Source organism: Acanthopagrus latus, chromosome 12, assembly GCF_904848185.1.
Source record: "Acanthopagrus latus isolate v.2019 chromosome 12, fAcaLat1.1, whole genome shotgun sequence".
NCBI classification, from domain to species: domain Eukaryota; kingdom Metazoa; phylum Chordata; class Actinopteri; order Spariformes; family Sparidae; genus Acanthopagrus; species Acanthopagrus latus.
The window spans coordinates 24085090-24111920 of record NC_051050.1 but is presented as its reverse complement, the minus strand read 5'-3'; the positions used below and the strand labels follow the sequence as shown (position 1 = coordinate 24111920).

The 26831-nt window shown below is 45.5% G+C and overlaps 1 protein-coding gene across 1 annotated transcript; it reads left to right on the top strand.

Moving 5' to 3' along the window:
- The first annotated feature begins 1797 nt into the window (after positions 1-1797).
- On the top strand, positions 1798-26272 carry rph3aa (rabphilin 3A homolog (mouse), a). Its single transcript, XM_037116931.1, has 16 exons — positions 1798-1934; positions 17633-17761; positions 17891-18020; positions 18404-18487; positions 20778-20925; positions 21048-21227; positions 21350-21562; positions 21775-21854; positions 22426-22500; positions 22797-22906; positions 22996-23122; positions 23729-23782; positions 23978-24129; positions 24308-24389; positions 24476-24572; positions 25266-26272. The coding sequence occupies exons 2-16, from the start codon at positions 17646-17648 to the stop codon at positions 25397-25399; spliced, it is 1782 nt and encodes a 593-aa protein (XP_036972826.1). The 5' UTR covers positions 1798-1934; positions 17633-17645; the 3' UTR covers positions 25400-26272.
- Positions 26273-26831: the final 559 nt, after the last annotated feature.

The following is a 26831-nucleotide window of genomic DNA, read 5'->3' as shown; positions in this document are numbered from 1 at the left end:
TGCACATAATAAGTGCAGCTGTTTAGCTTGAGGGGAAATAAAACAGGGGGCCAGAAATAGATCTATTAGAAAGCGTTCCCATATGGTGCATGAATACAAGCTCACGTATGGAGTCGGAGAGGAGCGAGCTGAAGGCAGAGCAGAGAGGTTAACCTTTCAAACCACCACAGAAGAAGAACACGTGATTATGTCATCGGTGCTCGTAGGAGATCAGGAGGAAGTTGTTCGCTTTAACTTTTGATCATGACGTTAAGATGATGTTTAGACTGGTTCCATGTAAACCTCATTATCAACATGTAATTCAGTGAATTCTGCGTCTGGTTACAGATCAAATGACTTCCTTGTTGGTCTTTGGATGATTTTACATCTCTGGCCTTCAGACATTTATTCAGATGAAGCTGTTTTGAGAAGTTTGGATGTGAAACGTCTGTTTGGTTGAACTGCCAACAACCTCAAAGTGTCCTCAGCTGATTTAACATTGCACTGTAGAACTCTGTCAGCGAGAAATATTATGTTTATATGCGACGGTTATTTTGGATAACGAGGAGCTGTTATTAATTAAACGTAACAAGTAACGAAAATGAAACATATTTTTTTACCCCGACTCCACCGATTGTCCACATGAAAGTGTTACTTGTCTCACATGTGTGAAAGAAGTAGCTGCATGTCATGTAACTGCCTCCAGTGATGTCACTTCAGTGGCCGAGTTGCATTGTGGGTAACGTAGGCAGCAGGTTTTGAAACAGAAGAAAATGAGTGGAATAAAAAAAGTAATTTGATCGTTTGTGTTTAAAACTGTGCTTGGTGACACCAGTGGACTGCTTTCACAACCTGCTGCCTACATTACCCACAATGCAAATCAACGGTTATGCTAGTAGCAGCAGACAACCTTGTGTCACAAAGATGGAGGCTCAGCTGTGTGAACTTGCATGTCCACGTTGTGAGAAAGTTGGTTTTATTCCCAACTCGATAAAACACTGATGCTGTTGGATCGTAGTTCAGAGCCGTCGACGTCTCAGACTGTCAGGATCTGACGAAACAAAACAGTTCAGTCAAAAATGTAAATCCAGTCGTCATTTCTTCACTTTCATGCTTCACAGGTCGTCTGTTATAATCCAGTCCTTCTCTGGAAGCCTCGAGGTCCTAAATTAATTTGAAAAGATGTTATTTACATCCTCGACCCTGCAGGTGAGCACGTGCAGACGGGGAGGCTGAAGATTTCAGCTTAAAAAAGGAATTTAAATCACATCTTTGTAGACAAACGTGGGATCTAACAGACACTTCTGTTCACATATGGAGCCACTTCATGTTGTTGTTTCACTGTGAAGCTCCAGAAATGTTTTGTAGACGATGAAACCTCACCTGACTTTACATCAGCACGAAGGTGACGAGATGATGACTGAACTTTCATGTTTCTGAGGGGGAATCTGTCGCTCGAAGGCATCAGAAACACATTAACCACGACTGAAGAAGCTCATCAGATGATTCACATGTGAAATCTTTAATTTGCAAAGTCTCAAACTTCATATTAACAACCAGCAGCTGAGGAAGCGTCGACAGATCGAGCTGCAGAGTTCAGCTGTTAGAAACTCTCTTCCAATCCTATAGTTCACTTTGCCAGCAGTGGTGGCATCACCATTTTGTCTTGTGCTGATGAGATGAGAGTGGACGGATTTAGTTAAACAGAGAGAGAGGGAGAAACAGAGAGAGGTGGGGGAGGGATGGAGGGATGGAGGGATGGAGGGATGGAGGGAGGCGGAGCGAGGCTTTTTACTCCAGTGTGTGTGGAGGAGGAGGCTGGCAGTGAGGAGGAGAGCGGCGGAGAGGATGCTGGATGCTCAGACGGAGCTGCTGGAGATTCACTTTGTGTCACTCTGAAGCCGCTTTCTGTTTCCTGACGGGAAGAAAAAGAACAGCAGCACATCTGTGTGAAGGTAAGACGAGACGCTCCACACACACTCGTTTACCTCAGATTATTAGAGTTATTTATGTGAAGAATGTTAATTGTCGGCTTTTAGGTTGAACTTTTTCCATTTCACGATGAAAAACCTGCAAATTCTGGAAGTAATAAGAAGTAAACTGTCTCCAATCTGACGACTGTGAACCAAGAAGAATGAAATAAATCCTCTTGAATTAAAGGGACATTTCTTCTTTCTTACATTCATTAAAAAAAGAGGTTTGATACATTCACAAACGTCTGACGTCATCAGCGACAGAACAAGACGCAGGTGAACCTGCTCATTCAGCAGAGCGCGTCGGATATTAGATTAAAATAAATCTCATAACGTTAAATCTGATATTTCTGCTTTATTTTATTGTGTTAATTAGATAATTATTTCTCTAATAATATGTCAAATACAACTGAACAAAGTATCACCAACAGCTGAGTCATATATTCTTGTTGTTTTTAATATTTGAATCACTAATTAGTTTTATATATAATCGTTATCATAATTTATTCAAATACACGTTTTTAATATAGGATCAAATTCTGTGTGTTTACAGCAATTTATAGTCCAGAATAAAGTCTGTTTGTAGATAATGACGTATGGTTGATAAGATAAAATCTCTCAGGCTCAGTTATTAAGGATAAATGAAGCTAACGACACCAGAATGATCCTTGTATTAGAAGAAATAATGTAATAAATAAAAGGAAGTGTTCAATAATTTCAGACATTCTTCTCTTTCTCTCCGAGACTTGGATGAGAAATTGATTCCACTGCTGTAAATACACTATCAGCTGGTTAGCTTAGCTTAGCTTAGTTTAGCGTAAAGGCTTTAAACAGGGGGAAACAGCTAGCACCTCTTAAGCTAGCTAATTAACCTGCTTTATTTTATTAATCTGTGCAAAAACAGAAATGTAATGAAAATGACAACTTGGTTCAAATGTTCAAATTTGTTCACCTTCAGCCAGCTGTTTTCTCATGATTAGCTTGAGCTAAGCTAATCGACCTGCTTGCTTCATTTTTAGCATACAAAGCTCATGAAACCACGTTATATGTTGTTTGTTTAAAGCCCATCTACCAGCCTGTCCTCATCAGACAAACGACCGCAGGTGTCGACTATGAAAGCAGCTTATTATTGCACATATTCATGTTTCCTGTCCAACAGCGACATCTGGTGGCCGTCGTTATTCTTACGGCTGTAAAAGAGGAAGTGAGTTTTTTTCTGAAACCTCGCCAAGTAGTTTCTTGCCTTAACCTAACCGAGTTCGAATGTGTGACGGCGGTGCGTTCCGTCTGTTTCTCACAACGATCAGGTTTTATTTGGAAATTTAAAATCTGATGTTTTGGAAGAAACTGGCGGAACAATTCAGCTGGTTCTGTTAAGAGGATGTTTTTGTTTTCATCAGGGTTTTGTACAATTAGGCGGTAGGATAGAAAACAGAAGAACATATTCCTCATCTTGAATATTTAAAAAGTGTCAAAAACATTGTGAATCAGTTTCCTCCAGAGCTGAAGGAGGCAGGTGACACATTCTGCTTCTCTACCACCTCGAGTCAACACAGAAAAGCGTTGACAAGTCAGCGTCAATGCACGTCGTGTCATCGTTAAGAGGTGTTGTTGGGTTTTTTTGTGCAGTGTGAAACAGGAACTAGATGATCTGGAAGGTGGATTTTGATCATTTTGGACAGGCTAACTGTTTTCCGTGCTACCAGCTGGCTCGAGCTTGATGTTTAGCACACTGAGATGACTCATTAATCAGCACATCTAACAAGTTGAACAAATGAGATTTATGTAAATTAGCATGTCTTTTCGAGGTACTGTGCCAGGCTTGCTAAACCTCTGGGCAGGACCAAGCTCACAGTTTCCTAAGCTAAGCTAAGCTAAACTAAGCTAAGCTAGCTGTCTCCTGGCTGTAGCTTCATATCAGACTCTGGTATCGATCTTCTCTTCTTACTCCGAGCAAGAACGTGAACAGGCTGAACTTCCACTACAACATCAAACTACTTCTGTAAATAAAACCTTGCAGCGAGCGTCTTGTTGCACGGCGGCCAGTCGATGAGGAGGCGTCTCCTGGTCAGCTGGAGTCCAGAGGAGCTGTGAGCACAGAAGGTGAAGGAGCAGGAAGCCGAGGAGGACGGGATGAAGAGGGAGGACGAAGAAAAGGAAATCGATTTGCAATATTGTAACGCTCCCTTTTTTTTATTTGCTCTATCATCCTCAGCCACAGTCGGGTTTATCGAGCCCCTCGTCTTCTTTCCCAGGCTCCCTGTAATCCCGGCTGAACGCCCCTTTTGACCCCCACAATCAGCTGTATTGGGTGCAGCGTGCTGGAGGTGGGTGGTGGTGGATTATACAGACGGCTGAGCGCTCAGCTGCTGACTGATGCGGCTAATGTGCTTGAACAGAAACGCTTCACGCCGACTCGACACCCCCTGCCTGCTGAACTCAGGGGAAATATCTCCTACTGTAGGGTTTTCTCTTTTTTTTTTGTCTTTTTCTCCTCGTGTCGGTGCTTTTCGGAGAGGTTGGCGTTCAAGACCTAATTGTCTTGAGTGCTGCTTTCAGTAGAAAAAAACAGCCGAGGTAGTGTTTCCCAAATTACAGGAAAACGTTTTGCTAGGACGGCTCGTTATTCGCTCAATCAGAGGCCATTTAAAGGATGCTGATGGAAAGTTTCGCAGCGTAAAACATCTCAACAGACAAGTGAGCAGACGAGTCTTTGTGTTCGCTGTGACGACCTCTGTAGTCTCATTCAGACACTTGTTAGCATTTAACGATCTTATTTCAGACGTTTAATCAAAAAAATAGAAATAAAAAGCCATCGACTCTGAGACGAGGGAACCAGAAGTGAAAACGATGATTTCCAGGTCTTTTCTACAGAATTCCTTTCATTCAAAAACAAAAACAAACAACTTTACTCGAGTAGATTTAGCTGATTACACTTTTACACTGGCATACTTCATCTTTAGTAATGATTTACACGCAGGGTTTTTAATTGTATTCAGTTCATGTCAGCTATAGTTCCTTTACGTCCTCTTGAGGTGGGTTAAACGGCCTCTTTGGTCATAAAATGGTCCTCAGGGATTTGGTCGGGGGGGGTCAAGTTCATCGTGATCTGATCCATAAAAAGCAATCAATCTGAAAATTCATGAACTTCCCATTCTTCCCCAGCGAGGACTCGTCTCAGTCTCCCACACACGAGCTCGTTCGTTGGACCGTTTAGCAATTTGGACGGTTGGAACGTGCAGTAATTGACTTTTCCTCCTCCGTCAGAACTGCAGCTGAGGCGTTGATGGTTTCCACCGCTCGCTCAGCGCAGCAGGAACAGCAGATGTGCTGCAGGAATCCACTGTGACCCCCGAGTGTTTGATTAGCTGCGTATCACGGGCGCGCTTGATTTGTTCACAGCCAGAAGAGGAGGAGGAGGAGGAGGAGGAGGACGGGGCAGATGTGTGTATTTTATATATATAATATGTGCTGTGTGTGGATCTCCCCCCACGCTGACCCACATATTCTCTGAGGGACCTCCGGGGCAAAGATGTCCGCCACACGACACCACCAGCAGCGATATGTGGACCGACCATCCGTCCCTTCAAAAAAACGTCCTCACATGACCTCCAGAGACGTCGCGCTTCAACCCACTGAAGAAAATGCAGATAATAATGATGTAAAAGCCCCGAAAACAGCGACGCCACACAGAAACAAACAGGTTCATCGTCGAGTGTGAAATGATAACAGGATGATAAAAACTCATCAGGCAGCTTTAATCATCTCACGCTGAGAAAAACAGAACTTCAGATCAGCTTAAAGGAGCAGGTCACCCAAAAATGAAGATTCAGTCGTCATCCTCTCCTGATGATATAAAGTCAGGTGAATTCTCGCCGACCACAAAACATTTCAAATCCAAACAGAGTCGCAGCGTTCTGCTGAACAACTGAAGGAAAAAGTAAAAATAGGAATCAAAAAACGACAGAACCGCCTCTTTATGGACTACTTTGCTGTCCTGATTGGATAAAATGAGCAGGGATACGAGTTCTGAGCCTCACGACGTCCCAGCAGAAAGACGAGTGTGTCCGAAGGTTTCTGGCAGAGTTGTTTAGAAGTAACTTGTTGTGTAATCTACTGAGAAAATGACAGTAAAACCTCCTTGCGACTCATTGAGCATGTGGGTTATCTTGTGTAGCCGACTGTACACGTACGTATATTTGTCGCCTTCTCTGCGGCCCACGCTCTGTAACTCTGCAGCCTAATGAGACGGATGTATTATAACATTTACATCTTCATGTTGCTGACAGTCTGACAGTGAACTGGACAGATGTGTACAGCTGTTTCACTGACAACAACACAACATGAGCTCCCATAAATTACATATGATGTTTAAAAATGCTGACATAGAAACAATAAAAGCAATGAAAGTGCATTTTACTTTTGTGCCGACAAAAGCAACAGGAAATGTTTCCAGATGCAGATAACGGATTACGTCAACTGCAGAACTGAACAAATCTGAGCACTCAGATTACTTGACTTGCTGCTCGGCTGTTCAGGACGTCAGCTTTGCAGTTTCTGTATCTTCATTCGGCCTCAGCTGACGAGTCAGAGAGCTGAACTGGACCGTTTCAGTTCAGTGAGTGTGACCACGCAGTCGGAGCCTGAATCTTTCTAATGAACCGAGAAAGAACTCAAAAAGCAACCGATCACCTCCGTCCTCGTGACGTCACTGCAGGCTCACGATTGGTTGGGGACGAGCGTGCAGTCTGTCACGTCTCCCTCTGAAGTCACAGCAGGAATTAACGTCTCTCTAATCACCGAATCTGAGACAGCTGACGGTGATATCGTGTCGTCTGAACCCTGGAGAGATGAAATGTCAGTCAGCGGCGATGATGACGTTCACAGACTCTGTTTGGACGAAGATCGAGCGCTCATCACTTCTGATGACTCCTCTCACAGGACACGCTGTCGACCTCGTTCCCTCCTCCGCCTCGTTAGCCCACCTGTCGTCAGCCGCTCGACTTCCTCGTCGTGAAGTCAGACGGCGAGTGAAACCTCGACAAACACAACAAACAGAGAGACAGACAGTTCGCCTGAAGTCTGCTTTTCATTTGGCTCAGTTTAGTGGCTTCACTGCTGCCTTGGGTGTTTTCACACACACACACACACACACACACACACACACACACACACACACACACACACACACACACACACAGGATCTCCTATTAAACTTAACATGCCGAGCGCTCCCGTCGTGGAAACTACTGGTTATAACGTCCACTTCACTTATTACACTCTTTCAGAATGTTCTACTTTTTTTTTTTTTTTTTACATGAACTCGACACCATCAGTCGAAGACGAGCAAATCATTTTGGGGTCATTTTCTGCTTTAATTATAGCCGACGGACGAGCGAGGACAGTGGTGGGAGGCAGACAGAGAAGGATTGGGAGGATTTCATGCAACAAAAGGTTTCCAGCTGGACTTCGTGGAGTTCACGGCCGGACGAACAGATCCAAACTGATGTGGTGCAGATTTTCACAAGAAGAGTCCAAATCTGAGAGGCTGCACTGAGATTAACGCTAACATCAGTATGCTAACATGCTGGTGCCACCGTTAACTGTGTTCATCATCCTAGTTTAGCTTGTTAGCATGCTAATATTGTCTAATTAACACAGCGTACAAAGTAGAGAGAATTGAATTCAGTCACAAACATGTTTCACTTTAACGTCACAATAAAAGCCCCTTTATTAAGTTGTTTAAAAGCTTTTATTGTGAAGGAGCATCACAGGAAATGTTGTATTTTCAGCAGCAGACTCCTGAAACAGCTGAAAGTGAACACCAGGAAACAGTTTTAAGGGGGAGACGGGTTCTTGTTACGGGTCAGTGCAGCTTGCTTGGAGGCGGGGCGGCTCGGCCCGACTCCGGGAGAAGGTCCGGATCGCTGGTTGTGGGTCAGTTCAGCTCATCAGCGTGGCGCCTCTAGATGAGAATCAGGGGATCACTGAGGTTACTACAGTTGAGTTCCTGAGGATGATGTGAATGTGTGCATGACATTTCACAGCAGTCCATCCAACTGTTGTTGAGATATCTCAACCTCAGCGTGGCTGAAGAAAATCTGCCGTCATCTCGTGCCTCTTCTGCACGAAAACTTATGTTCTGTTGTCCTACATCCTCCTCCACCACTCAGAGTAGGTACAGAAAAACTCCTGGTGACGTCAAAGCTTTCAGCCCCCCACGATGGAAACGAACACCAGATTATTCTTAAATCTATGCGTGACTTCACCCAGGAGTCATCAGAACGGGGGCTTGTGTGCGAGCGTGTTGTGTTTATGCAAAAGGGGTTAATGATCCCTGGAGAGTCATCAGACGGCGGGGGGATAAAAAGTAGGAGGTGATGCGTCTTTGCAGAATTAAGCTGTATAAGCTGCTTCCTCACTCGTCTGACAGCCTCGGTGGAGGAGTGATGGGAGGGGGGGATGAGACAGACAGCAGGGCGCATGAATGGACGGATGACGATGAATGGATGATGGACTGACGGAGGAAGTGACAGCTGTGGGGGACGGTGTGAGGACAGGAGTGGGGGAGTTTGGTCGTGGGATTGGATGAGTGTGTTGAATAGATGACGATGTGTGTGCCGAAATGTTCCGGCCTAATTCAGCGGGGAGCGTTTGGACTCCTTGGGGAATGTTCTGTGTACCGTAAATAACCGGGATGCTGCTGTTGCAGCCGATGAGGTCGCCTGAACCCGGTTTTTCCTGAGATGACTAACCTCGTTTAAAGTCCGACGGCTGATCCGCTTCCCCTCCAGCAACATTTGTTCTGTCCCACCTCTCCTGCCTCTGTGATTTTAAAGTATGATCGGGGGTTCGTCCTGTAGTTTTGGCCATTGTTCTTATCAATTATTCATCTATTTTTCTTTTAATCAGTGTGGTAATTTAGGTCAGGGAGTGCCAGAAACACACGTTTGTAAGACGTGGACAGAATTTTACCCACTTGTGACTTTATTAAACTACTAATCTTTCCGTACTTATCCTAAATTAGTAAGGAGAAATTAAAAATGTATACCGAACAAGAGCTGTGGTCGCAGGAGGTTAAACAACACTTTTGCGCACAATTTAAATTAACAAAAAGACGAGTTGACTTTTATTTTGAAGTTGATCCTCGACAGGAAATGCAAAGTGTTCTGCTGCTGTCTCCAGAGCAAACACAGCAGCTGTTTTCAGCGTTTGTAGATCAGTTTTATTCAGTCTGTATTGAACAGGAAGGAGCTGACTGATGGAGAGCTGCAGGCGACAGGATGAAACCACTTCTTCATCCTTCTAACGTCGTCTGACATGTTGCCAAACGGGTGCCATCGTCCCGTCAGTCGGACTCTCTCCATGCCTACATGTGGCTGGTGTTACTCTGCTGCTGGTCCTGCTGCTGCACAGAGTCGACGCCTCCAGCAGTTTGTAAATCATGGCATCCGTTTTCAGACTATTGATAAGTGAAACAGTGTTGAGAGCAGAGTGTACTGTATGACTGCAGTGTAAAACCAGAAACACAGTGTACAAGAAGCCGAGCGCAAAGACACAAATGTCTTCTTCACCTCCATTTTTTTGGGCTGCCAAATGTAAAAATCTCCGAGCCAACATCTTGTGAGGATTCTACCCTGCTGTCAACTAAACAACACTAAATAAAGGAATCTGACTGGAGCTCATTGTGCCACCTGTCGTCCAGGTGACCTCAAATCACCTTAAAAACATAAACATGAGCTCCTGTTTTAATCCTGTTCACACAAAAACACAAAGCTGCTGTTTTCAGATTTATTCACTCTGGAGTTTGAGAAGATGGAAAGCCACAACAGAGAGCAGGCTGAGATAAATAAGTCTAATTATCTCTTTTCTGGCTCGAACAACTTGGATGCACCAGGTTTGTATTTGTTCATGTTTACATCCGTTTCCGTTTTTCAGCCCTTTAATCCCAGCATGCGCTCGAGCCGGTACGGACTCCACAAGTGTTTGTAAAACCCTGCTGCTTCATGTTCTCCCGGCTCGATTCGACCGCAGAGCTTCTTGTTTTCTCCTCTCGGCCTTTAAGTGCCCTCATACATGTTGAATGAGGGTTGAGGTCAGGCGGGTGTGGAGGACAGTCAGGACCGGTTCTGTCTCTGAGGCGTGTTTGGGCTCATATGGAGCTGCTCCTCGGGCAGGTTTGCAGTCTTGTGTTGTTTACTGAACCAACTCTGTATCCGTGAGGAGGTTTGTCGTCTGTCGCTCTGCTTGATGTATTGATCTTCTGACGAGCTCTGCCTGATCGTGCACGATGCTTCGGGACAAAACGGTGCGTCGACTGCTGACAATGACAGATTTCTCTCTCATGATGAGCTGGATATTCAGGCCACTCGCCCAACAAGCTCATCCTGAGTCTCCTGCAGCTTCACCTCCAAGTGAAACCTGTGTGATGTTACCTGCTTCACAGAAAACATCTAAGCCTTCCAAAATAACGTTTTCACACCGGAAGCAATGCCACCTGAGGCACCTTGAGCCATGATTGGTGCTGATATAACAGTTTAGTTTTCGATATTAGAGATTTTCAGACCCGTGGGCTCCACCGTATGTATTCATCAAGAGTAAGCATATTTTTCTCGCGTTAAAAACCATGAATGTGACATATTTTTATAAAAAGTCAGAGCAGTCTGGAGGAGGGAGGCCTCCCGGCGTCACAGGAAACACAGGAGGATGACGCAATCCGTCAGAGTTTTCCTCCCTGCAGCGCTCACGCACACACTCTCACACAATGTGTGTTCGCTTGTGTGGCGACATGAATAACTTGTGTGTGTGTGTTTGTGTGTGTTAGTGTGTGTGTGTGTGTCTTTGTGTGTGTAGCCCTGCAGCTCTTAGTCAGCCCACACAGTCTCATGGAGCTAAAATGCCTGGGTTTCCTTTTACTTCACGTCAATTTGCGATGCTTTTCTCTGAGCGGCTGAGCGTGTGTGACAGCTCCGCTCTCTGCACACAGTCTGTGTGTGTGTGTGTGTGTGTGTGTGTGTGTGTGTGCATGTGTGCATGTGTGTGAAAGTCAGGGGGAGAGTGTGTGTGTGTGAGTGTGTGTGTGTGTGTGTGTGTGTGTGTGTGCACATTTTTTTTCGCACGTTAATGCCAGGTTGCTGAAAAGCTTAATTACAGAAGACCTACTTTACTGGACTTGCCAGCAGCTGAGAGGACAGGAGGACAGACAGGATGACGGACAGGAGGACAGACAGGAGGACAGACAGGATGACGGACAGGAGGACAGACAGGAGGACAGACAGGATGACGGACAGGAGGACGGTCAGGAGGACAGACAGGAGGACGGACAGGAGGACAGACAGGAGATGAGCGATGAGCTGAGGGAGCAAAACATTAAAGAACAGCCCCTTGCACTTCGAATTATCCTAATCTGACCTCACAGAGAGAGAAATGTTGTTGTGATGGATGTAACAGAACAAGACTGAGAGTCTGCAGTCGTGCTCTCAGCTTAAAGGGGCAGTTTGTAATTTTTACAAACTCGTAAAATGTCACGAAAGGAAATATCTTTACAATTATTTTCTTCACTAAGTCATAAAAATACAACCGCACAGCGTCTGAACTCAAGTTTCTCTGATGAAAACACGATTATGAAGATTCGATTTCATTTTTCCCCACAGATCCTCCTAAACCCTGCACACTGGACCGTTAAAGATTAGATTATCTATCTCAGATTAATTATAATCCCCTCCCACTATTGGATTTTGATGATGGCCGACAGGTTTATGGTGATATGAATCCTTCTGTAATGTAAATGAAAATAACGAACTGTGAGCGGGGGGATGAAAAGAGCTTCCGTTCCTCGTCTCATCATCGGCGAGTCGTTAACACGTGGTTCACCTCCCAAGTGATGACCTATAATCTCAGATGGACACACACACACACACACACACTCGTGTTAGTACCACCCCCCCCCCGGAGGTCGTTCCGCCCCTCCGTCAGCTGGAGCTGTAAACCAGGTGTAAATCAAACCGGGCCTCAGATGATGACATGTGTCCTTGGTGTGGCCTTCTCATGTGCTGCTTTCAGAAAACCTCGTCAAACCCCCGACGACATGAACATAGTTCGGACCGCGTGGACCGGCGTCCGGATCAGATGCAGGAATATCAGAGTGTCCGGCTGACATCAAGGATCCGGTTTCATGCGGGGGAGCTCGGAACTCAAAACCACATCGGTGTCTTGTTACGACGACTATAGAAATATTCTTATAGCCACCAAACCCTTTGTATGCTGCAAAACAGTCAGATTACAGTGCTGAAAAAACAATAGAAGTCCAGTTACATCATTTATATTAAGTAAACAAGTCGTTATGGTAGTTACATGGATGCAACCTGAGTTGCCTTTCGATCATAATGAGCCAGTGTTGCTGTTCGTGTTGTCCATTTTCCACATCGTTGCTGTTCAGACCATTTTTGGCATTTTGAATTTACTGCATGTAAAAGCAAAAAAAATCCTAAATGTCATCACAGACGGAGGATTTCAGACTAAGGAAGCTTCTGTAATGAGGCCTCTAGTCAGTAGAAATGAGGTTTATGTTGTCACTTTCCAAATCACTGACGGACTGAAACACAGGAAAGCACAGGAAAGTCATTTCGGCTTCAAAGAGCTTCCATCTCATTCCTTCGGTCATCGCTCAGCGTTCAGCTCAGCTCTCGTCACCGCGCCGGTCCGATACAGGATCAGTGCAGCTGATGCCTCTGATCGTCTCGTAATCTCATTATCCTGTTTCATTGTCACTCACAGATACATGAGCAGAATCAGCGCTGAGTGTAATACAGGTGGTCCATAATGCATTCGTGCTCCTCCATCACCCCTCAGTGATGAGACCGGCCCTGTCGAGGTGATACCAGTAATACTAAGTACTTTCACACACACACGAGAGCTGCACGAGACTCAGCGGGGGGTCGCGGGGTGAAAAGAGGGCTAATATGGATGTGCTGTCATGTGTAGGCGGCCGTGTCGTCCTCGGTGGATGACATTGAGAGGCGGATCGGAGGGTCGAGTCCTCTGCAGAGCGCTGCTGAACATTGATCTGCTGTAAGGCAGCGACCGATACGCTCAATAGACAATTCATGCTGCGTGTGTGTGTGATGGAGAGAAACTACTGACCCCGACTATAACTCACGGCTAATATGATTTACAAATGATAGCTGTGAAACTTCCAGCGGTTTTATTGTGACAGAGTGCATTTATTCAAGTGCAGTGTTGAGGAATTCACAACAGTTCAGAGCTGCGGGAGGCGCTGGCATATTTAAACCTAGTAAAAAAGGAGCAAAGTTGCCTTAAAGGAACATTTCACCCACCAAAATTAAAAGTCAGCACCTGGTTAGCTTAGCTTAGCACAAAGGCTGGAACCAGAGGAAAACAGCTAGCCTGGCTCTGTCCAAAGAGAGCAGAATCCAGTTTCTTTGTCGCACGTTTACTGTGTTCAAATCAAGTGTAAATGTAACATCGTGGTTTTCCCACTGCCTCCGGTCTCGATGCTAAGCTAGGCTAACTAGAAGCTATCTCCGGGATTTCTTATGGAGAGTATGATGGGAAGAGCGATACTACTATCCGTGAGTTTGGGAGCTAGGAATGAGTTAGATACCTCCTTTGTTTACTGGGTTCTGTCTCCGGTCTTTATGCTAAGCTAGGCTAACTAGCAGCTTTCTATCTCTGGGGTTTCTTGTGGAGAGTATGATGGGAAAAGCGATACAACTGTCTGAGTTTGGGATCTAGGAATGAGGTTGATACCTGTTTTGTTTACTGGGTCCTGCCTCCAATCTCTATGCTAAGCTAGGCTAACTGGATGATGAAGGTCAATGCTGCGTCAAAGCCTCAGTGTCACAAAAAGCCAGGAAATAGATCTGGATTAGCTTAGCACAAAGTGTGAAAACTAGCTAGCTAGTTGACATGATAAAGATACACTGCAACATGTTGTTTAGCGAGCTTCAGATGCTCATAAGCAACAGAGCCAGGCTAGCTGTTCCCTACTGTTTCCATGCTTTATGCTAAGCTAGGCTAACGGCAGCTACATTTGTACTGCGCAGACATGAGAGTGGCATCAATCCACTCGTCTCACTCTCGTTAATATACGTTTAGTTGTAAATACTTGCATCGTGTACGTCTACTTTCACTTTACACGCAGGAGTTTTTACTTGTAATCGAGTATTTCATAGTAACTTTAATGTTTAATGTGCTAATTGTTTTGCATGATACCGATTTGTCATCTTCACATGATCCAGGCTGTAACGGCAGTGATCTGATGCATAATGACATCAGTGTGCGTGAGTGTGTGAATGTGCGTGTGTGTGTTAATGCATGTGTATATTAGTGTGTGTGTGTGTGTGTAATCCGTTGAGTGGTGACTCAGAGGCTGAAAGTGTCTGACCGCTCTGAACATTTCCTTCCTTATACCGACCTCACCTTTCTCTCTCACTCTGAAGCCTCCGAGGCACACACACACACACACACACACACACACACACACAGGCATCAATCTGTCATGCTGTCACATTGTCCACGGTGATAGCGACCCCCTGACATTTCCACGCGTTGGGGACATTTTTCAGGGATGAGGAGGATGAAGGGAGCTCAGCCTGGGAGTGAGCGAGGCATTAGAATATTCTTACTCAGCAGCGTTTGCCAGATCTCTTGTGATGTTTAACGCCGGGACACTCTCACATAACACAAAGTACCTCCACCGGAGATTATTCAGACTCTGCAGGCCGGTGAGGAGTGAGATGATGACACTAACAGATCGTGTAGGTGGCGGATCTCTCGGATAATTTCAAGGTTGGCTGCCTTGGAAATCCTTTAAAAATTGATTTTTTTTAGGTTATTCTATGAAGAGAGAATCTAAATCTGCTTACTATGGAGATAAAATTGTGCATATATTATTCAATACGTGAAGCGTTTTGCTCTCTTTGTCAGCAGCATCAGTCAGGTCCGCGAGGTGTCGTCTGTTTCAGCAGCCCGGTCGGAACCAGAGGCGAGAAGTTGAGGTCGTGCTTTCCTCTTAACAACGTTCCTGTCAAAAGATAATGAGTGCAGCTTCTCTGCAGTGGAAATGTCTCCAGGCATGAACACTGCAGACCAGACTTCAGTGGCACAGCTTACAGTTCGTAGTCAGCAGTCAGCCTCAATTAACGCTCCGCTCTAAAGCAGCTGCACTCGGACAGGACCGGCAGATGTTTGGGAATCTAACAGCCCGAGGTTCTGGTGCGGCAGTGAGGTGTCCTATAGTGCTGAAATAAATCATAGATAATCAAATTAGCTCCTCGCAGAGCTCTTAAGATGAGCGCAGCTGCAGTTGTGGCTCGCTGACCGCTGAATGGACGGTGAAGTCTTTGTGCAGCTTCATGTTGGGAGACCGACTCAGTCACTGGTTTTTATTCAGTGCAGTTTAATTCAGAAGAGTTAACAGCAGTTTGTACACTTCTAACACAAGGTTTCATTCAGAATAATGAAGCGTACAGCAACATTTGTGCTCACTGAGAAAAAGAACAAGTGTACAGACATGCAGCAAATTCTTGTAGGCTGGTCCTGCCACTCGGCATCGTCTGTGGACAGGTATTTCGGGTCCCTGTCGATATGAAACGGAAGACATCCAGAACTTTACCTTCAGTGATCACCAGGACAAAACTACTCTGCAGTCCTGTCCAGCTCTCCTCATGTGGCGGCTGGTCTCCTGGTTTCTCCTCCAGGTGTTTGAGACTCTTCTGGGAGACACAGTGAACCTTGTTGTGCTACCTGGAGCAGCTGGACTACCTGTTCAACCTGACGGGGCTGCAGGTATCACCTCAAGCTACCAGCAGTGACAAAGACACACAACTAGAAAAGAATCTTGTTTTTTTCCTCCTCTCCATTGCACCTGTTGTCTCTTTCATTTGCACCAAAGCAGGTGAAACTGATTCAGACTCCTGAACGAACAGATTGACGTTCAGCACACATCACTAATAAGACATTCAAGACAATATAAAGAGTTCGTTCGCTTCTCTAATAAGATAATTGTTGGCAGCAGCATTCAGAAGCTGTGCACAGACGCTGATCATCTCCAGGCAGCAGAGCAGCTCTTCAACTTCCCCTTTTTTGTCGCCTTAAGGGCCGCGGTTAATAATTATGCATGCAGCAAATATAGCTACCTTGATCAAGTCTTACATAACCTATTTTTCCTCCCTCCTCCTCCAAAATAGGTACACAGGCTCCTTTACAGCTTCTCTAAATACATCAGGGAAATGGAGCATGAAAATGGAAATGTATTAGTAATTCGATTACTTTGAATAATTGACGGATAAAATACAGTAAACAGGAATTTAAGTGTAAGGAGAGCTTTTAGATTATTAGATTATGTGGAGAGAAAAATGGACAAATGGATCCACTTATTGTTATATTCAATGTTCTGACAACATCTGTTTTATCGTGTGCACGTTGGGTGATTTTCCTGTCTGTTATTTTGTGCTTTAAAAGATTTAAGACGTAAGATTTCTGCATTGAAATGTCTGAAAACATTTTGTGTTTCCAACCGGTGGAACAAGTTTTTCTCCAACAGTTCAGTTCAGCCTCTGACTGAACTCAGCACTCAGCACAGACTCTGGTTCTGGCTCTGGTTCTGGTTCTGGTTCTGGTTCTCTCTCCTCTCTGTAACGTTACATTGATGAAGTAAAGTCTATTCCCCCTCCGGCTCCGGTCAGTAATCAACATAACAGAACTGGAGTGAAGAAAAATCCACTTTTTAATCCCAGAAGTTATAAAGTTCATCTCTGAGCTCTCCTCCCGTCGGTCTCTGGATCAGAGCAGAATCTGAAGAGACTCCAGGTGTTTATTCTACCTGAACATCTGGATCTGAACCCGACCATCCGGTTCTGAGCAGCAGCTCTCGTCTAATTTTGATAGATGGACCCCAATCGGAAGAAATGACATATTGTGTGTTTAAGGGCAACTTAACATGGTTTAACGCTGCTGCAGTGATGTCAGAGTGTAAACTGTGACACTGTGACATCACTCCTGGCACTGTTACCCTTTAAAGGTTAATTAAAGTCTGCCGCAAGATCATCAGACAGACACGCCGAGGGGAGACGACGACAACAACAACAACAACATTCTGCTCTCGGCTTCACAAGCTGACGGCGTTTGATTCTCGCTGGCAATAAAATCTGGCCTCTGCTCCGTCGGCCGGCCACAAGTGATTTTAAACGCTAAAGGCTGCTTTTGGAAACTCAGCCAGAAACACTTGTAGCTTCAGACAGAGCCCGCGGATCACCGGGCTGAGACGACTCGCCCGACTCCAGCTCAGAACTTTGTGAAGGTTAAAGTTTGCTCGGTACCTTCAGAGCAGCAGTGAACACCACAGCGCCCCTTTATTTCTTTGTTTTCTCCGGTCACGTAGCATCAGTCTCACATATATTTGTGTCTTTCCGCTGCACAGAAAGCCCGGCGGGAAACACGTCTTCTTTCCGGTGAAGTCGTTGTGTTTGTGTTTGCGGCCGTGTGACACTTTTTTTAGCTGAAGCTCAGTTTCCAGCTGTGCTCCTGTCCGTAGATCTCAGTGTCCAGACCTCCTTAGCGGTGCACTTTTGGGTTTTTTTTAGACTTATTGTCTGAGCTGCGTTTTTTACTTTGCACGCCACTTTATACTCTGTGTGTGTTTGTGTGTTTGCGCTCAGGATCAGCAGGACGATGAACGTGTCTGGCGGCGCCCCCGGGGAGGAGCTCACGGATGAGGAGAAGGAGATCATCAACAGCGTGCTGGCTCGAGCTGCCATGATGGAGAACATGGAGCAGCAGAGGATCGAGTGAGACGGAAAGCTATTGTCTCTGTTGCACAACATCAACATCAGTCAGCCGCACGCACATGCTCAGTGACTCGGATGATCTTTTTGGTGTAGGAACCTGTGCCAAGTGTGTGTCTCATGTGTTCTCAGGCGTCTCTCCAGCCGCCTGGACAATATCAAGAAGACGGCGTGCGGCGACGGCCGGTCGCACTGTCTGCTGTGCGGGGCGACGTTCGGACCGCAGGGGGTCACGGCCGTCCTCTGCGTGCAGTGCCAGAAAGTAGGCGGACATCTTGATTCCTTCCGCTTGAGTAGAGGGTGAAAACAGACGCGTGTCCTGCTCCCCAGAGGATGTAAAGACTCCTCTGCCTGGACGGGATTTCTGTTTACTGTACTCTCTTTGTAGGTCCTGAGAGGTTTCCTATGGCGATGAGCGCCCAGCGAGCCGTGCGCTAACGCGTTCTGACACTCACTGTGTAGTTCCTGGTCTTATGCATCACATTCTGCCTCTTGTTGCTCTCAGTAACTACGTAGAGAGGCTGATGCTCCCTGAACTGTAAAAATATATGTGCTCTGTGCACCTGCTGTCAAGAACTGACTCTGTGTGGGCTTCTGCTTCTCTGCGTGAGTCTTATTTACGTGTTTGCCTTCTTTTATTTGCAGCACATTTGCAGCAAATGTGGGCTCCGGAGCGACAGCCGGACGTGTCCTGCGTGGCTGTGCAGAATCTGTAATGAACACCAAGAGGTGAGGCAGAGGAAGGATGATGAACAGAGTGGGTTTGATAAAATTATGCATCCAAATTACGCCATTATGTCATCCTCCTGCCGCCGGAACAGACGCTTTCTCACATGATATGAACCATTTTCTGGCTTTTAGCATCACACAGAATTGCATTTTCACCGTCCAGTGACCCGGAAAATTACCTTCCACTGATACTCCTTCAATATCCACAATGAGCATTAGGTAATGATTTATTCCAACGCTTATTTAACTAAAAAATAAAACACATATAGTTCTTTGGTTAATGTGAAACATGAATAAAGTAGTTGTGTGATGCTGTTGTGGTGATGGCGGTGTGTGTGTGTGTGTGTGTGTGTGTGTGTGTGTGTGTGTGTGCAGGTCGGCGCCTCGGGGAGCTCAGACTCTTTAAATAAATGCTTCGTCCTGTCAGTCACACAGAGGAACGACTCTGTGACGCCGCCGACAAAAAGTCGTCATGTGTTTCAAAGTATAAACGAAAGAAGAGATAAACATCATAAAATCAAACTCACGCTTCGTTATCTGAACTCAAAGACAGAGAAGAGGCTTCAGGTCTGCAGACGCCGACTGCAACTAACTCCAACTTCTTCCTCCAACTTCTTTAAGTCCTCTGTTGACTGAACGCTGGTTCATTCGTTGTTTTGATGTAACAAGTTCCAGCCACATGGAAACACTTGTGACTGTGAACGCAGTTGTTAAGCAACGTTTTGGTCGATCGTCCACATGGATCCCTTAAACACACTTTTTTTAAACCTGGTCTCAGAGTTGAAAACTTCAAAACTTCGCCCTTGAGTTCTCGTGTGGACTGCGTATCCACAACAACAATGGCGGACTACATGCTTGTGTTGGTGCTGCAGAAGATATTGAGCCTATCAGGACAAAATATTCTGCTCCTCTGTTACTACGCTGAGCAGAAAAAGGATTATGGACAACCGACTAGACATTTTCATATTCTTCTAGTTGTGTTCGGTTTCTTCTTCTTCAGTCGGTTTGTTTATAGCGCGCAAGCTGTTTTTGGTGAATTTCAAGCGCCACATATAAGCTGGAATATGAACTACAGTGTTTTGAATCGTTTACGTTTTAAATATTCTTGAAACGATGCCGAGGAAGACGGTGAAAACAGATTGTTTTGGTACGTGCGGCCTGAGTCTCTCTCTTGTTCCTTTATGAGACATTTTTATGCTGCTGTCTTGACTCCCTTCTGCGAGACATTCTGAATCTCACTGGGAATATTCCTGGAAAAAAAAGGATATGATAGAAAATAACTGTCACTATAATATCCGTCTGTGTTACTGTGAGTGACTAACGGGGACAAACATGAGGGAGAGCGCTGCAGCCAGCTGCTGCCAGAAACTACAGCTCCTAATCTGCTGTGTCAGCGCCGCCGCCAGCTGATTGTTTTACAAACCAGCCGGCAGAAAAACCCGGACACCTCACCGCCAGACAGCCGTGAAAAAGTCTGTTAACTAACTGGTGCTTGTCTCACTGGAGGTCTGATTAAACTGTAAATTCATCGCGGTCCACTGACCTCCATCCATCCTGTCGACAACAGTGATGGTTGTTTGTTGAGGTCTCTTTAAAGGAGACTTACGCACATTTTCAGGTTCATATATCAGTTTTCTCAGACTGTCCAGTGCTGCAGCTCGATGTTCTCGCTTTGTTTTAGCGCCCGTCTTTTTTAGGCCCCGCCTCCTTGAGCCGGCTGTGATTGGTCAGTAGGATCCATACCCCCGTTTACGATCAATTGTTTTATCCTCACTTGGTTTGTTGTTCCACTACTTCAACACCAACAGATATCGTTCTCATCGACGTCACCAGGCTTCATTCAAAAAATAAGTAATTTTAACATCATAAAACAGACTTGATTCAAATAGAAACAAAATAAAACTCAACAAAACCATCTTGGTTTGTGGTGCAACTCTCATTTAGTTGAAATAAACCTTTAATTTAATTCACCACCTGCAGAAACTGACGTTTTTTCGGCCACCTGTGAACAAAACATGGACGTCATCACCTTTAACGTTGATAAAAGTCTTGTACGTGTCATCAGTTGCCTCCATGTTTGCTAACAGGTTAGCCGTGTTAGCTTTATGAGGCAGTATTGTGTCACTGTTGACATCATCTGCAGAGCTACCAAACCCAAACTTTATAATGTCTGATGATGTCATATATCCTCTGTGCACACAGAACTGGGGGTTACAGTGTGTAACGTTATGATGGTCCATCTCATTAGAAGCAGCTGGTTCGGTGTCTTACTGTCTTTGTACTCCTGCAGGTCCAGAAGCGTTCGGGAGCTTGGTTCTTCAAGGGGAGAGACCAGCAGGGTCTGCCGCCCCCCCTGCCTCTGTCCAGACCTCGACAGTCCAGCATCGAGAACAGCTCGGCTCCAGATGGACCACATGAGCCCACGGCACCGAGAAACAGTACACAGAGATCCTCTCTCATATGCTTGAAATACAGGATAATTATTACAACATACATGCTGTTATTTTGACCAATAAATGGAAGTTACAGCGGTGGTACTGTGTGTGTGTCGTCTCCTCAGAGCCGCCGCAGCAGCAGCAGCCGTCCTGTGGATCAGAACAATGGGAGCAGACAGCAAGAACAACAGCTGACAGCTATAATGAGACTCAGTCGTCTCCAGCAGCTGTAACAAAGACTGAGAGACATGTGTTAGCCTCCAAACCTCCTCGGGCAGCTGCACCGCAGGTCGCCCCCACCTCAGGTAAAGTCACACTGCTCTTTCCAAGAATAAGCTCGACGCCACAGGGTTTCGCTTTCAAAAGATTTTACATCAACGTGCAAAAAAGATGGTTTCAGATTATAAATGGCCGACTTTGTCCCCAGCTCCTGCTGTCGAGGTGGAAAACAAACGCCCGGAGAGGGAAGAGACGGCGTCTCCTCCGGCTGTGCAGGAAAAAAGACAACCTGTTGTCTCCAGTTCACATGTTCCTGCAGCCAGAATCACTCCGCCTGTGAATCCACCGGTCAACAACGCCGCTCCCCCGAGACCCCCGCCCGATCCAACAGACGACGACGAGTACGACTCAGACGACGCCAGTAAGACGGATCTCTCCTCTCAGACAGAACCGCTGATTTACAGGACATGAACGTGTCGCTACCAAACCCAGATGCTGAAATAAATTCCCAGCGGAAAGACGAAGAGAAACAAATTAATGTTGATCTGTTTCAGAGGGAAACTGGTTTATCGTACCGGAGTCAAATAAACGTTCAAGGTCCATTTTCTCTAACCCGTGTTTCTCTTCTGGCAGCCACGCTGGGATCTCTGGAGTTCAGTCTGCTGTACGAGCAGGAGAACCACAGCCTCCACTGCTGCATCGTTAAAGCCAAGGTAAACACACATGGACACAAAGACGAGACCAGACGGGACGAGACCAGACAAACAAGGTAGGATGAGATGAATGAAGACGAGACAAGACAAGATCAGACAAAACAAAAGAGACGATACAAGACACATGAGACAGGAAGAGAGCAGACGAGACGAGTCCAGGTAAGACTGACGAGAGAAATCAGAAGAGACAAGACAAAACAAAACTGGACAAGAAGAGTCAAGACAATAAGAGACATATGAGGCAAGAAAAGATGAGATGAAAGACAGAAAAGACAGAACGAGACGAGAGAAGACAGGCCAGATGAGACGAGTTAAAAAGAGTCGACACGAGACAGGAACAGATGAGACGAGACGAGACGAGATGAGAAAGGACAACGGGGACAAGACAAGAAAAGACGAGCCAAGAAAAAACTGGCCAGATGAGACGAGACGCGATCAGAAAAGACAAGTGACGAGACTTATAAGTTTAAATCAGACCTGCAGGAACATTTTCAACCACGCGACTCCGATAACAGAACATACGAGAACATCTGACGTACGTTAACACGTCGCTCTTCTTCATGTGTCTCAGGGTTTGAAGCCGATGGACTCCAACGGACTGGCCGACCCGTACGTGAAGCTGCACCTGTTACCTGGAGCCAGTAAGGTAAGTCAGGCTTCATCATGATGCGAAACGTTGTGTTCAGTCTCATCTCATAACGACATGCGGCCTGTGAGGAAGGTGCAGGAGAGCGTTTATTCAATTTGGGTTGAATTACAAATTACACGATGGAGCAGTGAACCCATCACTTAATGCTCGCAGCATCAAATATGAGCCTCTGCTGCTCCTGCATGATTTATGACTCGTCTTCTCTCTTGATCGAACGGTGTACTCACGGTGAAATGGAACAACTTCTCTTTTGTTGGAACATCTGGAACATGTGTTGTGTTTCTGCTCCTCAGTCCAACAAGCTTCGCACCAAGACGCTTAAAAACACTCTGAACCCCGTGTGGAACGAGACTCTGGTGTACCACGGCATCACCGACGACGAAATGTCGAGAAAAACTCTCCGGTAAACAAAAAAAAAAAACTCCTCCTCCTTCTGTGAAATTCTTCCAGTCGTATAAAAGTTTAACGAGACGCGACATCTTCTGTCTGCAGACTCTCAGTGAGCGACGAGGACAAGTTCGGACACAACGAGTTCATCGGGGAGACGCGAGTCGCTCTGAAGAAACTGAAGTTTGACCAGAAGAAGAACTTCAGCGTCTGTTTGGAGCGAGTGATCCCGGTGAGGACACACGTTAGCACCCACCGCTATCACCGTTTCGGCTGAACTTTCTCTGCCGTTAGCTTCGTAGCTTCTGTAAGAAATAACTGGATGGACTCGAAACATAATTTGATTTATTGATTGCTTTCTCCAAATATATAAAATCCTTTGGAGAAAACACCATTTGGTGAACTCATTTGGGAAGATTGACACCACTGTCATGTCTGTATGCTAAATAAGAAGAAAAAAGCATGGAGACAGTTAGCTTAGCTTAGCATAAAGACTCAAAACCGGTTGGGAAACAGCGAGCCTTGTTCTGTCCACCGGCAACAAAATCCAGCACCTTGAACGCTTTCTTGACACCACTGTACATTTGTTTGTTCCCGTACGTTGTTTCCAGCCTTTAAGCTAAGCTAAGCTAAGCTAAGCTAAGCTAAGCTAAGCTGTTGGCTGGCTGTAGCTTCATATTTACTGTACAAATATGGAGCACGAGAGCAAAGCTTCCCAAAACATTGCACTGCATCAACATTGGGCTGATTCATTTTTACAATCTTGCAAAAAAAAAAAATGACGACGATGAAGATGATGATGATGATGATGGTGTTTTCCTCTTTACTCTCCTCTCAGGTGAAGAAGGCGGTCGGAGGACAGGCTCGTGGCATGGCTCTCTACGAGGAGGATGTAAGGCTGTGATCTCATATTACTGAGCATCAGATTCACGGAGATGTTTTTATTCTCAAGCACGTACATCAGAGTCCATTAGTAGATATTACGATCACTGCATAATCTCCTAATGTGCACAAGGTCAAAGAAGCACGAGGATCAGAGAAGTGAACCTCTGTTAAAATCCTCCCTGTGTGTCTTCACCATGTGCAGCTGAATGAAGGCGAGGACTCGGAGGAGAGGGGTCGGATCCTGGTCTCGCTCATGTACAGCAGTCAGCAGGGTCGTCTGATCGTGGGCGTCGTCCGCTGCGCTCACCTGGCTGCCATGGACTCCAACGGATACTCGGACCCGTTCGTCAAAGTGTATGTTCAGCCGAGTCCTCCTCATCCTCGTTTGTTAGATTAGAGTTAAAGGAGGTTAATGGATGACGGGCTCGTGACAGCGCAGGATGGAAACATTAACGGCCGTAACGTTAGCTACCTTAGCTTAAAGACTCATTCCTGCAGCAACGTTTAACAAGCTAACATCTTTGTGCCGCAGGTGTCTGAAGCCAGATATGGGGAAGAAAGCTAAAAACAAGACTCAGATAAAGAAGAAGACCCTCAATCCGGAGTATAACGAGGTCAGTCCTGTCAACATACTGAACTCTGCACAGACTTCTGCTCGCCCAGATCTCAGTTATATGTTGTAATGAACTCTGTGTTGCAGGAATTCAGTTACGAGATAAAGCACGGCGAGCTAGCCAAGAAAACTCTCGACATCTCGGTCTGGGATTATGACATGGGGAAATCCAACGATTTCATCGGTGAGTGTGGATAGATATCGTCTCGCAGTCACATTTCCTCACCCGTCTGATTGGTCAATTTTCAGCCGTGCTGGTGGATCCAGGGATTAAAAATGTCTGCTGGTTGGTTGGTTCACTGCTTTAGCTTAGACTGAAATATCTAAGACAACTGTCGGGTAACTTAACAAGAGCTAGCTAGCATTTTCTCCTGACATCACGCTAAAGGTCGGAAGATCAGCCGCTGGGATAATGTTACGTGCTGTTTAAATGGATGGATTCTGACAAGTTGTCTACCAATGATGGACGGTGAAAATCTGACAGAATATGGCGCCATATTTGAAGGTAAAGCAACATGTTTTATGCCTCATTAGCTAACGTTAGCATTCAACCTCTTCCTAGATCACTTTATGGTTTGAACATCAGGCGTGTTTCATTTCTACGCTCATATAAATGTGACCAAGGTGAATGTTGATATTATAGAATAGATTTGCTATTCGTTTGCTAGAAAGTGGTTGGATGCTAATGTGATTTGTTGTCTAATGGAAGCTAACAGGATGTTGTTTTACTTTGAAATATGTCCATCCAGATTTTCTCTGTTGCTGGATCGCAAAAAAAGCCAAATAGGCTCGTGAGATTGCTAAAGATTCACACTCCTACAACCTCACAGAGCTGCTAGCATGAAACATTAACGCTAACGTTTCCGTCTGTCTCCAGGAGGATGTCAGCTGGGCATCCAGGCTAAAGGCGAGAGTCTGAAGCACTGGTACGAGTGTCTCAAGAACAAAGACAAGAAGATCGAGCGCTGGCACGTCCTGCTAAACGACAACACCGTCCAGTTTGAAGATTGAGTCTTCTTCTTCTTCTTCTTCTCTGTGTTTTTTCTTTCTTTCTCTGTCGTCCTCCCCCGTTTTGAATATTGTCTTCCAGTGAACGCGGGCAGACGGATGTTATCCTCTCTTTTTTTTTGTTGCTTTCACTGTATGGTTAGTTAATCTCCAAAGTGCAATGTGCAAAAAGCTACACCTCCAACAGTTTTTCAGGTGACCAACATGGATGTCGACCTTCGTTTGGCTCTTTCATAATCAGGAGCGATCACTAAACACCACACGGCTCTCGTTTTCATATCATAAACCCGATCGTGTAATCAATGTATCTTACCTGACACGTGGTAATGATTGAATAGTGATTATTATATTTTATGGCGCTGTGTTATCGGTTTGTTGTGCCGCCAAGCTCACGCCCGAACGACGGGAAATTCCCAGTTTCCTGTCTCTGACCTCTCGTACCGTCATATCAGCTGATCCGAGTACTTGCGTCGCCAAAACATCCATTTCTCTTGTGCTGTCTGTGCATCATGCATATGTTGAATATTAAAAAATGGGACGCTTGACACGTGTGTGGCTCCTTTAAAGACGATGTGAACAATCCTGGCTGTCGCTTCCATCACCTTCACCTGTGCATGTGTGAGCGCTCGTCCGTCTCCTGCAGGAAGATGCTTCTGCATGACGCTTTTATTATGAAGAACAAATCTGATTATGCAGTGCAAGTTGCAGAAAATGTGATGTTCCTCCAGAGATGTGTTTTATTGATACGTTATCAGATCTTCAGCTTAATAATCGACATGTTGCTGCTGTGTGTGTGTCCGTATCGATGCATGTCTGACCTCATGTTGTAGCAAAAAAAACACGTGGCAAATAAATAAAAGACATCCTGGCACTTCCTCCGCTTCCTCCTCCTGCTTCTTCACACGTTGTGACATGGCAGAAAACTTTGCCTGAATCAGGTGAGGTTTCGACCAATCAGAGCCGACGGACACGCGGCTGAGAAGCTTGTGAACTTTGACTTCTGTTGATAAAACCTGCCGTCCGCCCAAGTAGGTGAAAGTTCACGGACCTGTTACACTCTGAAAAGTCTGACAAGTGCTTCTTTTCTCACCGATGAGGCTGTAACGTGGAGGTAAATGAAAAGACAGACATCCACATGAGGTGTAGAATACCAATCAATACAGCTGATCTGAGCCTTCCGGACCTCCGGACCTGCAGACAGCTGAGCAGAACCAACTTGTAAATGTGTAGAATTCTGCAAACTGCAGTTTAGCTTCGGGATTTGGATTTAAAACTCATGTCTGCTGCTCGTGGGGTCAAAGAAACGTAACAGAAATTAAAATTTGACTGACGTTAAAGGTCACGACTTTAACTTTGGCCCGACTCAGATCTGGTTATTATTAGATGAGTCGGACCTGAGACTAACAAAAAAATCTACTTTCTTACAAATTGCATG

Excerpts from the sequence above, each read along its gene's own strand:
- rph3aa (XM_037116931.1), top strand. The coding sequence starts at position 17,646 with ATGAACGTGTCTGGCGGCGCCCCCGGGGAGGAGCTCACGGATGAGGAG. Across the intron at positions 18,488-20,777 it reads TCTGTAATGAACACCAAGAG|GTCCAGAAGCGTTCGGGAGC; the intron begins GTGAGGCAGAGG and ends GTACTCCTGCAG. Across the intron at positions 22,907-22,995 it reads ATGTCGAGAAAAACTCTCCG|ACTCTCAGTGAGCGACGAGG; the intron begins GTAAACAAAAAA and ends TTCTGTCTGCAG.